Source organism: Oncorhynchus kisutch, linkage group LG27, assembly GCF_002021735.2.
Source record: "Oncorhynchus kisutch isolate 150728-3 linkage group LG27, Okis_V2, whole genome shotgun sequence".
Classification (NCBI taxonomy): Eukaryota; Metazoa; Chordata; class Actinopteri; order Salmoniformes; family Salmonidae; genus Oncorhynchus; species Oncorhynchus kisutch.
In genome coordinates this window covers 31,591,523-31,606,955 of record NC_034200.2, presented here as the reverse complement: position 1 = coordinate 31,606,955, position 15,433 = coordinate 31,591,523, and the positions used below count along the sequence as shown (strand labels likewise).

Here is a 15,433-nt window from a genome sequence, read left to right as displayed (position 1 = left end):
CCCCTTGAATGAGTAGGTGTGTCCAAACCTTTGACTGGTACTGTACATACATACACTACCGTTCAAAAGTTTGGGGTCACTTATTAATGTCCCTGTTTTTTAAAAGAAAAGCACATTTTTTTGTCCATTAAAATAACATACATAGGTGTAGAGAGGCCCATTATCAGCAACCATCACTCATGTTTTCCAATGGCACGTGGTGTTAGCTAATCCAAGTTTATCATTTTAAAAGGCTAATTGATCATTAGAAAATCCTTTTGCAATTATGTTAGCACAGCTGAAAACTGTTGTTCTGATTAAAGAAGCAATACAGCGGACCTTATTTAGACTAGTTGAGGATCTGGAGCATTAGCATTTGTGGGTTAGATTACAGGCTCAAAATGGCCAGAAACAAAGTACTTTCTTCTGAAACTCGTCAGTCTATTCTTGTTCTGAAAAATGAAGGCTATTCCATGCGAGAAATTGCCAAGAAACTGAAGATCTCGTACAAAGCTGTGTACTACTCCCTCCACAGAACAGCGCTGGTCTCCAACCAGAATAGAAAGAGGAGTGGGAGGCCCCAGTGCACAACTGAGCAAGAGGACAAGTACATTAGAGTGTCTAGTTTGAGAAACAGACGCCTCACAAGTCGTCAACTGGCAGCTTCATTAAATAGTACCCACAAAACACAAGTCTCAACGTCAACAATGAAGAGGCGACTCTGGGATCCTGGCCTTCTAGGCAGATTTGCAAAGATAAAACCATATTTCAGACTGACCAATAAAAAGAAAAGATTAAGATTGGCAAAAGAACGCAGACACTGGACAGAGGAACTCTGCCTAGAAGGCCAGCATCCCTGAGTCGCCTCTTCACTGTTGACGTTGAGACTGGCGTTTTGCCGGGACTATTTAATAAAGCTGCCCTTTGAGGAAACTAGACACTCTTAATGTACTTGTCCTCTTGCTCAGTTGTCCACTGGGGCCCCCCACTCCTCTTTATATTCTGGTTAGAGCCAGTCTGCTTACACTCACTTTCATGCTAAATGCAAACATTCAGACAGCTTATGGTAGAGCAAGGCATGCATTAGACCCCTAGACATAACAAAAGTTAGATATTTGTATTGAGAGAGTGTTTACATTAAGTGAGCTCTATTTCACTGCCTAGCCTTGCAGAGGCTTGAGTGAGCTACCTGGTGTGGCAGAATAGTACCTGTGAGAATGATGTTGGGGATGTTGCCATGGCTACTGTAGCCTGACTGCTGGGAGTCTTGCAGGTTGCCGTGGCTACCCATCAAACCTATCATGGCTGCTTGGGAGTAGTTGAGGGTGGAGCCCTGGCCGTACAGACTGCTGTTGTCTGTCATGTTGAACTGCTCCAGCTGTTCGAGGAACAGAGAAAACAGTACATGAGGCTAGCCAACACAGTACATGAGGTTAGCCAACACTCAATGACAAGGGCTCATTTCTCTACTATTAACAGGTGCCAAATGGTCAATATAAAGATTCAGTACAACGGGTAAAAATGGAAACCTATTAATCCAGGGTTTCCTAAACTTGGTCCTGGGGACCCCAGGGGGTGCACGTTTTGGTTTTTGCCCTATCATTACACAGCTTGTTCAAATGATCAAAGCTTGATGATTAGTTGATTATTTAAATCAGCTGTGTAGTGTTAGGGCAAAAACCAAAACGTGCACCCCCTGGGGTCCTGAGGACTGAGTTTGGGAAACCCTGTATTAATATACTGTGCTTTGATACTAAGATATTGGCATATAATGCCATATCAAAAGTAACTAATATTAGCTTGCATAATTAGTTCTGAGGTAGGATGTTAAACCTTACCTGTTGGGAGAGAGCACTGGTCTGTCTGGATGTGAGTTGCTGGTCATAGAAGTCAGCAAATACACTACCCAATATGGAGTGGTGCTAGAACACAAGCATATCCCCTTGTTAAAAACAATCCCATGATAGTAATGTACAGGGACAAAACACAGGAATGGAAGAGCAGATAGAGAGCACAATCACACCACAACTATAACTGAATTGTCACAATTCACAAGACATTCATATCAAACCATTGGCTTCAGGCAACACCAAAATCACCGCACACATCTGCAATCCTGAAAACAATCAATAACATACTGCTGCCTAGACAATAGATAAAGCATGACACAGTACAAACACAGCAGGAATCATTTTTTCGCAAGCCCATCAATTAATTTGCTGTGCAATCAACCTCAATCTCATCCATTAGTTGATTAATTAAGTCAAAGTAACCTGCCCATCTCACCTTTAAAGATGATTCGACAGATGTTGCTGTTATGTGCCCAACCAGCCAATGTTAACATGCACTGAATACTACTCAAAAGAACTTCATAAATGTCATCAACCCACAACCAACAATGTTGTATGGAGTTGGTTACCATGCATGTCTTGTACTAAGAATTCTTAATAACTTAGATCAAATAAAATCATGAAATAGAATGAAATCATATGGAAATCCCTTTTGTGGGTAAAGCTAGAATTTCAAAAACATTCAAATCATCCAGTAATCCTCTTGATGTTTTAATTTCATGTTCTTATAAAAGCTGAAAATGTTTCCGCTTTCATCATCTGCCTTAATGTATAAATCATTGGATTATATTCACAGGCAGACTCAGTAAGGCAGCCTTCGCCATGCCCCTTTCAGTTCAGAACCACATTATCTGTGCCCTGCCAAAAGAACAGCGGGCAAGGGCATGATAACGACACATGGACTGTCTGTCGCACCCCATGTAACCCACAACACTGTAGGTTAGCCGTCTAGGTGACAGAAAGAAGCGATGGGCAAAGCCAACCGAAGCATTTAGCTAGTAGCCTAGATACTGAGTGAAAGCTTTTATGATTCCTCTAACAAGAGATGACTTAGTTGTTCAATGTTATGTTCAGTTCGATTTGTTTGTTTATATTATAACCTTATATAGAACTTACAGCGTACATCTAGCCTACAGGGCCTTGTGGAGGGACCCTGTTCCTTTTTATTTTTTCACAATACACAAGGGATTCAAAACTCTAGGCTAAAGGGGATTCAAAACTCTAGGCTAAAGGGGATTCAAAACTCTAGGCTAAAGGGGATTCAAAACTCTAGGCTAAAGGGGATTCAAAACTCTAGGCTAAAGGGGATTCAAAACTCTAGGCTAAAGGGGATTCAAAACTCTAGGCTAAAGGGGATTCAAAACTCTAGGCTAAAGGGGATTCAAAACTCTAGGCTAAAGGGGATTCAAAACTCTAGGCTAAAGGGGATTCAAAACTCTAGGCTAAAAGGGATTCAAAACTCTAGGCTAAAAGGGATTCAAAACTCTAGGCTAAAGGGGATTCAAAACTCTAGGCTAAAAGGGATTCAAAACTCTAGGCTAAAGGGGATTCAAAACTCTAGGCTAAAAGGGATTCAAAACTCTAGGCTAAAAGGGATTCAAAACTCTAGGCTAAAAGGGATTCAAAACTCTAGGCTAAAAGGGATTCAAAACTCTAGGCTAAAGGGGATTCAAAACTCTAGGCTAAAAGTAATCTCTGGTTGCTAAATGTTAACTACCAAGTACATTTTCCTAACTCAACCAACTGGCTAACGTGTGTCATTTTGGTGCCTATGCTACGAGGCCACTTAGGATGGAGACACAGAGAAGCAGCAAGGAGAACGGGATCAGTGACACTGCGAGACACGACGATGGGGGTGGCAGGGGGTTGGTGGAACAAGAGCAGCCGAAAGGGGCAGCCAAAGGGCCCAGCCGGCGACGAAAACAGAACCACGATGGAAAAACAGTATATACAGTCAGTGGGTTTTGCTCACACGCCCTTACTTGAGGCGAGCCTCCAGGTGAGAAGCCTTGATTGGAGACTGGAGATGTTGGAGACTGATTGGCCGAAGACCCAGCCCTACTGCGGTACTGTTGGGGGAAAGAGCCCTAATACAGGATCATATTTCAGTTAGACTCACTGACTGGCTAATTGTCTGACTGGCTGGCTGACCTGCTGGGTTACTGGCTAGGTTACTGGCTGGCTGAATGAATGGCTGGCTGACCTGCTGGGTAACTGACTGACTGGCTGACCTGCTGGGTTACTGGCTGGGTTACTGACTAGCTGACTGACTGGCTGGCTGACCTGCTGGGTTACTGGCTAGGTTACTGGCTGGCTGAATCAATGGCCGGCTGACCTGCTGGGTAACTGACTGACTGGCTGACCTGCTGGGTAACTGACTGACTGGCTGACCTGCTGGGTTACTGGCTGGCTGACCTGCTGGGTTACTGGCTGGCTGACCTGCTGGGTTACTGGCTGGCTGACCTGCTGGGTTACTGGCTGGCTGATCTGCTGGGTTACTGGCTGGCTGACCTGCTGGGTTACTGGCTGGCTGACCTGCTGGGTTACTGGCTGGCTGATCTGCTGGGTTACTGGCTGGCTGACCTGCTGGGTTACTGGCTGGGTTACTGGCTGGCTGATCTGCTGGGTTACTGGCTGGCTGACCTGCTGGGTTACTGGCTGGGTTACTGGCTGGCTGATCTGCTGGGTTACTGGCTGGGTTACTGGCTGGCTGATCTGCTGGGTTACTGGCTGGCTGATCTGCTGGGTTACTGGCTGGGTTACTGGCTGGGTTACTGGCTGGCTGATCTGCTGGGTTACTGGCTGGCTGATCTGCTGGGTTACTGGCTGGCTGATCTGCTGGGTTACTGGCTGGCTGACCTGCTGGGTTACTGGCTGGCTGATCTGCTGGGTTACTGGCTGGCTGATCTGCTGGGTTACTGGCTGGGTTTCTGGCTGGGTTACTGGTTGGCTGACTGACTGGCTCCTTTCTGAAAATGTATGCTCCACTATATTGTTGATTATAGTTGACTCGGCTATTGCAGCCACACCCATCACTGACAGGTGTATAAAACACAGCCATGCAATCTCAATAGACAAGCATTGGCAGCAGAATGGCCTGTACTGAAGAGCTCAGTGACTTTCAACGTGGCACTGTCATAACATGCCACCTTTCCAAAAAGTCAGTTCGTAAAATTTCTGCCCTGCTAGAGCTACCCCGGTCAACTGTAAGTGTGGTTATTGTGAAGTGGAAACGTCTTGGAGCAACAATTTCTCACCCGCGAAGTGGTAGGCCACACAAGCACACAGAACGGGACCGCCGAGTGATGAAGAGTGTATCGCGTAAAAATCGTCTGTCCTCGGTTGCAACACTCACTACTGAGCTCCAACCTGCCTCTGGAAGCAATGTCGGCACAAGAACTGTTCGTCGGGAGCTTCATAAAATGGGTTTCCATGGCCGAGCAGCCGCACACAAGCCTACGATCACCATTCGCAATGCCAAGCATCAGCTGGAGTAGTGGAAACGTTCTCTGTGATGAATCACGCTTCAACATCTGGCAGTCCGACGGACGATTCTTGGTTTGGCGGATGCCAGGAGAACGCTACCTGCCCCAATGTATAGTGCCAACTAAAGTTTGTTGGAGGAGGAATAATGGTTTGGGGCTGTTTTTCCATGGTCCATGCCTCTTAGTTCCAGTGAAGGGAAATCTTAACATTACAGAGTTTAATGACATTGCAGATAATTCTGTGCTTCCAATTTTGTTGCAACAGTTTGGGGAAAGCCCTTTCCTGTTTCAGCATGACAATGCCCCCGTGCAAAGCGAGGTCCATACAGAAATGGTTTGTCGAGATCAGTGTGGAAGAACTTGACTGGCCTGCAGAGCCATCTTGCTTATAGAAGACTAGTCCCTTCGACTTCAAGATCAAACCAAAGATAGCTTAACAGGAAAAACTACATTTTGTTAAATAGTGTAGGAACACTAAGTCGGTTTCAGCACTATCTTTTCCTATGGACAGGAGTGTAGGATAAGGAAAGTTCTGAAGAGGGAAGGGTTTGAGAAAGTAAGCTTACCGAGTTCATATCCATGGAGTTCTGTGTCTGGCTGGAAGAGGTGTTCAGAGGGGAGGGGAGCTGGACCAGCCTGGTCAGTCCTTGAGTGGTCTGCTGCTGCTGTTGTTGTTGAGAAGAGGGCTGGCTAAAGAACGTGTACTGGGACAACTGTGCCTCCAGTGTCATGGCGTCTATGGTCTCCGCCTGAGACAGATACACATAGGAGTTCTAAATTAGTCAGTGGGGAAAAACTGAAAATGATGTCCACAGAAATGTGATAGAAAGTGTGATCGAAAGTAGAGCGATGGCTAAACTTAGTACAATCCCCAATTTCAGAAACACTCTTGGATGTTCAGAATCTCTGAAGGCTCCTGGTATATTACCTTCTAATCATTCGACTGGTGCTCCAATTATCCATAGCAACTTACTTTAAATACATTCAAAGAGGGGGGGAAACAACTACAGAGCACAATCATTGTAAATACACTAGAAAAGTAATTCAGAAATGTAACAATCGCAATGCTAGAAGGGAAGAGTACGGTACGTACTACCTGGGCGAGGGTGAGGGGTGGCGACAGGGTGGGGGAGAGCTGTAGGGACTGGTGCTGGTGGGAGTCCTGGTTGACCATGTTGTTGTCCTGCCTGCCCTGCTGGGCTGTGGTCTGTCCTGCTGGGACACAAAACAGCAAACATATCTTTCAGAATCCCAACTGTCATAGAAAGCTAGAGACAGAGAGACGTATATAAGATATAAGCCAACTGTCTGCCATGTGGTGACATCATCTCCCAACTTCTGGTGCCAACATGAAAATTCAGAATTTCTAACTGTGTTTCCAAACTCTATACATCTATGGTTCTGGAAGGTGGAGGACTGAGAGGTCACCTTGGCTGGTGGAACTGAAGCTGTATGAGTGGCTGGTGGCCAGGTTTCCCGTGCTATTGTAGGCGCTGAGGGTAGAGTCCTCGGGGTCCAGGGGGGTGGGCAGCGGAGGGGGGAACTGGATGTTGGTCAGATCAGGCAGGGAGCCGCCGCCCGTGTTTTGGGCTGAAGGCATCAGTGACACGGTCAGCTCCTGATCTGGAGACGGGAATATGCTGAAAATAGAAAAAACATATGATTGGTATCCCCATAATGACAGTAGCGGTATTATATGCACAGTCAGCAGATTTTACAGGCTGCTGCAGTGTATGTAAAATAACATAGGAAGATAAATGAGAATACCCCCCTCCCCGACTTCAGCAATATTTCCACTGTGGGTTTTCACACGGTCCTTCGAGCTGGACAGGAAGTTGTGCATGAAGTATTACCAGCAAATGATTTCCAGATATACACTTCTCTTCATGTTTTCAACATGACCCCAAAGGAAATGAAGGGAAATTGCCTCCAATTGTTTTCTAATAAGCCCAGTATTAAAATTTCTGCAAAGGACCCTGTTCACATTCTCAAAATAACAATAACAATAACATCCTAGACAGCCAGAACTCACTGGCTCCACAACACTTCTTGAAGTATGTCAATGATGTCCCAAAACATCAGTTGGAAAAACATATAATCATCACTAAACTGCCAACTGTCGTGGGCTGTCGTAATCAGCCTTTCACAAAGCTACACCGAAGTCAGGATGGTTAGATTTTAGTCTGTGGAAGTACTCACTTGATTCCTGGAACCTTGGACCTTGATGAGACATTCTGAGGGAAAAATTAAAATGACAACTCAGTAACAATACAATAGAACCCTGAGCTGTTTAACAATACAATATAATCCAGTGCTGTATAACAATACAATAGAACTCAGAGCTGTAGAACAATACAATAGAACTCAGAGCTATAGAACAATACAATAGAACTCAGAGCTGTAGAACAATACAATAGAACTCAGAGCTGTAGAACAATACAATAGAACTCAGAGCTGTAGAACAATGGAGTTAAGATATATCACCAGATCTGAGTGCACTTCACCTTTTTGCCATCCCAGTTCTGTTTTTGTTCGTCTTTGTCCATATCTGATTCTGTGTCTTCTGGCCCTGGTACATGAAGCAGAAGCACTGGAGAGGAAAAGAAAGGACGAGAGGGAGAAAGAGAGAGAAAATGAGAGGGAGTTCAATTCATCGAATTGTCACTTATCTAGAATTTTAAAAAGCAAAAAAAATACATATTGAAATACCCTTATTTTCATCTTGCCATAACAGTGAAAGGAAAATTAAATCAATACATGAAGGAATTTGATATTAAGTTTCTCAATAAAAGGAATACGCGTCAGACAGTCATTAGTATGTCACATTGAGAATCACTTGGATATTCATATTCATCCTATGAGTAATGTCTACAGCCTTTAAAGACAAGGGCTGAAGTATTTTATCATGTACACCAGAGTATTCAATAGTACCATAAACGGTAGCCGGCAAAGCCATGAAGAAATATTTCATCATCAATACATCGTATATCACCTTCCTCATAATGACAGAGATAATTACATTTGCGCCTGATTAAAAAATCATTATTAAACCTACAAACTGGAAACAGAGCACTGGGGCATTGTAGGGCCAAGAGTTTTGTTGTGTGGGCGAGCGGTTTGCTGATGTCAACATTGTGAACAGAGCGCCCCATGGTGGCGGTGGGGTCATGGTATGGGCAGGCATAAACTACAGACAATGAACCCAATTTCATTTTAATGATGGCGATTTGAATGCACAGAGATACCGTGACGAGATCCTGAGGCCCATTGTCGTGCCATTCATCCACCGCCATCACCTCATGTTTCAGCATGATAATGCACGGCCCCATGTCGCAAGGATCTGTACACAATTCCTGGAAGCTAAAAAAGTCCCAGATCTTCCATGGCTTGCACACTCACCAGACATGTTACTGATTGAGTATGTTTGGGATGCCCTTGATCGACATGTTCCAGTTCCTGCTAATATCCAGCAACTACACACAGCCATAGAAGAGGAGTGGGACAACATTCCGCAGGCCACAATCAACAGCCTGATCAATTCTATGTGAAGGAGATGTCACACTGCATAAGGCAAATGGTGGTCACACCAGATACCAACTGGTTTTCTGATCCAAGCACCTACTTTTTTTTTTTTAAAGGTATCTGTGACCAACGGATGCATATTTGTATTCCCAGTCATGTGAAATCCAAAGATTAGGGCCTAATTTATTTATTTGAATTGTCTGATTTCCTTCCACGAACTCAGTAAAATATTTGAAATTGTTGCATGTTGCGTTTTATATTTTTGTTCAGTTTATAAAACTCATATAAAGTATATTAAGTTCAAATCCGACGCACCTCGTTTAAGCTGCAAGTCCTGTGAGCCTCCTGCAAAAATATCCTGCGGGTTCAAAGTGCTCTGATGCAATGCAGAGTCCGAGTTTGTCCTATAGCACAGGGAAAGAGACATACACCACCTAGTTTGTCCTATAGCACAGGGAAAGAGACATACACCACCTAGTTTGTCCTATAGCACAGGGAAAGAGACATACACCACCTAGTTTGTCCTATAGCACAGGGAAAGAGACATACACCACCTAGTTTGTCCTATAGCACAGGGAAAGAGACATACACCACCTAGTTTGTCCTATAGCACAGGGAAAGAGACATACACCACCTAGTTTGTCCTATAGCACAGGGAAAGAGACATACACCACCTAGATTGTCCTATAGCACAGGGAAAGAGACTTACACCACCTAGTCTGTCCTATAGCACAGGGAAAGAGACTTACACCACCTAGTCTGTCCTATAGCACAGGGAAAGAGACTTACACCACCTAGTCTGTCCTATAGCACAGGGAAAGAGACTTACACCACCTAGTTTGTCCTATAGCACAGGGAAAGAGACATACACCACCTAGTTTGTCCTATAGCACAGGGAAAGACACATACACCACCTAGTTTGTCCTATAGCACAGGGAAAGAGACATACACCACCTAGTTTGTCCTATAGCACAGGGAAAGAGACATACACCACCTAGTTTGTCCTATAGCACAGGGAAAGAGACTTACACTACTTAGGGGTGACTAAATGTATCAGTTGTGAAAAGTCAAGGGACATTTCACAAAGAAATCGAAACAGTATCACATGCCACAACATAGATGGATTATCTTACCTCCTCCAGCTGGTGTCGGGTGGGGGTGACAGATACACCGAGCCATACGGACAGCTATCAATGTGAGACCCCTGGTTAAGGGCAATACAAATCTGTAGCATCGCACAACTGAAGTCAACGATGTAAAACACCATGGCGCCATAGAGTACAGTCTATGCTATTGAAGTACATTGGTTAAAGATGTTAAAGATGTTACAAAGTGAAACTCGCTTCAATAAATAGGTCATTACCAGATAATTACTATATTATTAGTGTAATTACCATATTACCATGTCATTCGTAATCAAATTTCCGTTGCATAAGAGACTGTAAAATTAAGTGTAATAAAAATACAGTCACGTAAATCGACAGTAAAGGATATTTGGCGTCCATGTTTGTCGAGGGGCCTTCCGTGTGGAGATGTGATGCGGTTTCTGTCCCGGTAAACTCTGTCAACCAATCCATGATGCCGTGTTGTCCTGCTGGTGTCACCTGAACCTTGAAAGGGAGTCTGCAGACCCCAACAAAACAAACCAGTCACAAGCTACATAGATACAGTTGAAGTCGGAAGTTTACATACACTTAGGTTGGAGTCATTAAAACTCGTTTTTCAACCACTCCCCAAATTTCTTGTTAAAAAACTATAGTTTTGGCAAGTCGGTTAGGACATCTACTTTGTCATTACACAAGTCATTTTTCAAACAATTATTTACAGACAGAATATTTCACTTATAATTAATTCACTGTATCACAATTCCAGTAGGTCAGAAGTTTACATACACTAAGTTGACTGTGCCTTTAGACAACTTGAAAAATTCCAGAAAATGATGTCATGGCTTTAGAAGCTTCTGATAGGCTAATTGACATCATTTGAGTCAATTGGAGGTGTACCTGTGGATGTATTTCAAGGCCTACCTTCAAACTCAGTGCCTCTTTGCTTGACATCATGGGAAAATCAAAAGAAAAAGACCTCAGAAAAAGAATTGTAGACCTCCACAAGTCTGGTTCATCCTTGGCAGCAATTTCCAAACGCCTGAAGGTACCATGTTCATCTGTACAAACAATAGTACGCAAATATAAACACCACCAACACCACCACATCAATATAACCTGAAAGGCCGTTCAGCAAGGAAGAAGCCACTGCTCCAAAACCGCCCTTAAAAAAGCCAGACTACGGTTTGCAATTGCGCATGGGGACAAAGATTGTACTTTTTGGAGAAATGTCCTCTGTTCTGATGAAACAAAAATATAACTGTTTGGCCATAATGACCATCGTTATGTTTGGAGGAAAAAGGGGGAGGCTTGCAAGCCGAAGAACACCATCCCAACCGTGACGCACGGGGGTGGCAGCATCATGTTGTGGGGGTGCATTGCTGCAGGAGGGACTGGTGCACGTCACAAAATATATGGCACCACGAGGGAGGAAAATTATGTGGATATATTGAAGCAACATCTCAAGACATCAGTCAGGAAGTTTAAGCTTGGTTTTATTTTATTTTTTAAATTGTACCTTTATTTAACTAGGCAAGCCTAGGAACAGTGGGTTAACGGCCTTGTTCAGGGGCAGAACGACAGATTTGTACCTTGTCAGCTCGGGGATTCAAACTTGCAACCTTTCGGTTACTAGTCCAAAGCTCTAACCACTAGGCTGGGTCTTCCAAATGGACAATGACCTCAAGCATACTTCCAAAGTTGTGGCAAAATGGCTTAAGGACAACCAAGTCAAGGTATTGGAGTGGCCATCACAAAGCCCTGACCTCAATCCTATAGAAAATTTGTGGGCAGAACTGAAAAAGCATGTGCGAGCTAGGAGGCCTACAAACCTGACTCCAGCTCTGTCAGAAGAAATGGGCCGAAATTCACCCAACTTATTGTGGGAAGCTTGTGGAAGGCTACCCAAATGTTTGATCCAAGTTAAACAATTTAAAGGCAATGCTACCAAATACTAATTGAGTGTATGTGAACTTCTGACCCACTGGGAATGTGATGAAATAAATAAATAATAAATAATTCACTCTACTATTATTCTGACATTTCACATTCTTAAAATAAAGTAGTGATCCTAACTGACCTAAGACAGGGTATTTTTACTAGGATTAAATGTCAGGAATTGTGAAAAACTGAGTTTAAATGTATTTGGCTAAGGTGTATGTAAACTTCAACTGTAAATGATAGCCAAATATATGTCAACAAAAGAGTAAACGTGTTCAATTTAGGGTAAGACCACAAATATTTCAAATCAGAGTCCGACAAACACACTTACCTGAAAAGGCATGTCAATGGTGCCATTTCCAATCTGATTGACATTTGGCAATGATCCGCCATAATACTGCCCACGGTTTTGTCCCAACTGTAAATACTGGGTCTTCTGTAACTGAATAAAGAGAGTGAAGAAACAAAAGAATAAGCAAACATGGAGTCAGATAATGTTAGGTATGAAATATTCAAAAGGCAATAGTACAAATAAATCAAAAACAAAATGGAGGGGCTTCCGGTTGAGCATGTGAATGGAGAAGAGGCTTGTGGATGAGGCTCTTACGCATTAGTTAATTTTGGCAAATTTTTACTTTGCATTCCACTTTCTTACATAGCAGATTTGATTGATGAGTTCGTAAGTTACCTTTTTGATTCAAATGTCACATGATCTTAGGAGCAGAAGACCTGTAACTAACGTTTCAACCGCAATGGCAAACGTGAATGGTAATGGCGCCAACTCCAGTCCAACCATTACGCAGTCTCACGAGGTCACACTCCCAACAGATCTTCAGAACTTCTGTATGGTTCTGATCTCGGAAATTACAGCTACCATTGCCACTCAGCTCCAAACTGTCATCGATGCTGCTCTGGCCACCTTCTCCGCCGCCCTGGATGGTGTCCAAGCCGCTGTGGATGAACAAGGCCACCAACTTAACGGCTTTGAAAATGACCTGTGTGATGGCAGTAACCGCATAGTGAGAAAATGAGAATGAGAAAATGGTTGCCCGTCTGAGCTCCGAAAACCAAAAACTGATTAACAAGACCGATGACCTGGAATCCCATTCTCATCGTTGCAATCTTCGGGTTGTTGGTATACCAGAGAAACTTGGCGGGAACTCAGTTAAGTTCATGTCAGACTTCTTCGCGGAGGTGCTGGGTCCGGCCATCGTTCCATCTACCCCGAAGCTGGACAGAGCCCACCGCATTGTCCCTTCCCCAGCGGGCGGAGACGACAACTCCAAGCCTAGAGTGTTTATCATCCGTTTTCATTATTACTGTGACACGGAGCGCATCCTCAAGAGGCAGGGCAGAGAGAGACCAGCTACATTTCTGCGGATGCAAGGTGTTCATCTTTCCTGACCTCAGCTCGAGTGTCACCAAGAAGAGAGCTAAATTCCTTGAAGTGTTCTCATTTTGAACCATTTCATGTGTCAGAAGCAACAAACTCTGCCTTCCCGGAAAGCAAATTAAGTGCACTATAGGCCTAGCCCTGGCCAATCGGATGGGTCAGATTACCGTGTCTACAGTAAAGCAGCAGGCTTAAAAAAAGTCCACAGCATTGTTGATACTGTGATATTTCAAAACATTTCAAATCATGACCAGAGAGAGAATGTCAAAGAATACAGCAAAGAGATGCTGTTTTTATGAGTGAGTTCATGTTTAAGTTCTTACTCAGCACTGTCAACACTTTTTATTCAACACTTAGAGGCTATTAAAATGCGTATTCTTCAAACTTCCACTCACGCGACAACCAACACTGCAGCTGTAATGAGTAGGAAAGTGTATTGATAGGCTTGCATTATTATTAGCAGATTGGGTCTTTTTTAATATCGAGAAATATTTCACTTTCTCTGTTCATAGGAGTAACAACATGAATTTGTGCATTATGCAGGAATAATGCTGTACTACTCGAGTTTCACCATCAGCTGGAAGACGGTGTCCCTTTTTGGTCAGTGTCAACAGAGGAAAGGGAGAGCGGAGGGACGTTGAGAGGCGGACCCTTGTCTCCTCTTGCTCTCTCCCTCTGCTGAGCAACCTGGTCTCCAAGCATTTTGTATTATTCTGTATGTAAATCTGCAACATTATTTATGTATCGTATGGTATGTTCCGTGGTATGTATCGTATGGTATGTTCCGTGGTATGTATCGTATGGTATGTTCCGTGGTATGTTCCGTGGTATGTATCGTATGGTATGTTCCGTGGTATGTGTCGTATGGTATGTTCTGTGGTATGTATCGTATGGTATGTTCCGTGGTATGTTCCGTGGTATGTGTCGTATGGTTGGTTCCGTAGTATGTATCGTATGGTATGTTCCGTGGTATGTATCGTATGGTATGTTCCGTGGTATGTTCCGTGGTATGTGTCGTATGGTATGTTCTGTGGTATGTATCGTATGGTATGTTCCGTGGTATGTATCGTATGGTATGTTCCGTGGTATGTATCGTATGGTATGTTCCGTGGTATGTATCGTATGGTATGTTCCGTGGTATGTATCGTATGGTATGTTCCGTGGTATGTATCGTATGGTATGTTCCGTGGTATGTATCGTATGGTATGTATCGTATGGTATGTTCCGTGGTATGTGTCGTATGGTATGTTCTGTGGTATGTATCGTATGGTATGTTCCGTGGTATGTTCCGTGGTATGTATCGTATGGTATGTTCCGTGGTATGTATCGTATGGTATGTTCCGTGGTATGTATCGTATGGTATGTTCCGTGGTATGTATCGTATGGTATGTTCCGTGGTATGTATCGTATGGTATGTTCCGTGGTATGTATCGTATGGTATGTTCCGTGGTATGTATCGTATGGTATGTTCCGTGGTATGTATCGTATGTTATGTTCCGTGGTATGTATCGTATGTTATGTTCCGTGGTATGTATCGTATGTTATGTTCCGTGGTATGTATCGTATGTTATGTTCCGTGGTATGTATCGTATGGTATGTTCCGTGGTATGTATCGTATGGTATGTTCCGATTTGCAAAATGTACACGAATGTTACGAATTTTCTAAATGGACAATATATTACAAATTTGCAAAACGTATGATATATTACAAATTCTAGCTAGATGTCTAATGTTCGCTCGCTCGGTAACGTTTACTAGGGGTTAGGGTTAAGGTTTGAGTTAAGTTTAGGAGTTAGGTTAAAGGGTTTGGGTTAGGGGAAGAGTTAGCTAAAAGGGTTAAGGTTATGCTATGAGACCAGTTTGCACTAAGACTGACCATCAGATGCAGGCCCCATCAGCCCAGTAAAATATTTAAATCTATGCTCGCTCAGCTGTGCCTCACGAGTAATACAACAACTGATCTATTACGAGTGTGATCATATAGCCTACCTCAAAGTTTGAAATATATATATTTTTTAAATGGTCAGAACCACAATGCAATGGCACGACAATTCAAGCAAAGCCAATATGCGGTGATAATGTATTTGGCATATAGCCTACTACACAAACCTCATTGCTACAGTACTGTTTTTAAAATGTTAATGTTGCATAGGCTTACAT

General features: G+C 43.4%; 1 protein-coding gene across 6 annotated transcripts in view; it reads right to left on the bottom strand.

Annotated features, from left to right (window-relative positions):
• Nucleotides 1-15,433, bottom strand: part of LOC109872130 (CREB-regulated transcription coactivator 1) — a 41,392-nt gene that overhangs the window by 7,011 nt on the left and 18,948 nt on the right. The window contains exons 2-13 of one of the 6 annotated variants that reach the window (XM_031806623.1): nt 12,212-12,322; nt 10,331-10,459; nt 9,970-10,031; nt 9,152-9,240; nt 7,819-7,904; nt 7,514-7,548; nt 6,743-6,954; nt 6,408-6,529; nt 5,881-6,063; nt 3,812-3,916; nt 1,818-1,901; nt 1,189-1,357 (exon numbers count right to left, since the gene is read on the bottom strand). In XM_031806623.1, coding sequence (XP_031662483.1) covers nt 1,189-1,357; nt 1,818-1,901; nt 3,812-3,916; nt 5,881-6,063; nt 6,408-6,529; nt 6,743-6,954; nt 7,514-7,548; nt 7,819-7,904; nt 9,152-9,240; nt 9,970-10,031; nt 10,331-10,459; nt 12,212-12,322 — 1,387 coding nt within the window. The remainder of the gene's footprint in view (nt 1-1,188; nt 1,358-1,817; nt 1,902-3,811; nt 3,917-5,880; nt 6,064-6,407; nt 6,530-6,742; nt 6,955-7,513; nt 7,549-7,818; nt 7,905-9,151; nt 9,241-9,969; nt 10,032-10,330; nt 10,460-12,211; nt 12,323-15,433) is intronic. The other 5 variants (XM_031806626.1, XM_031806625.1, XM_020463249.2 and 2 more) reach the window with 5 other exon arrangements.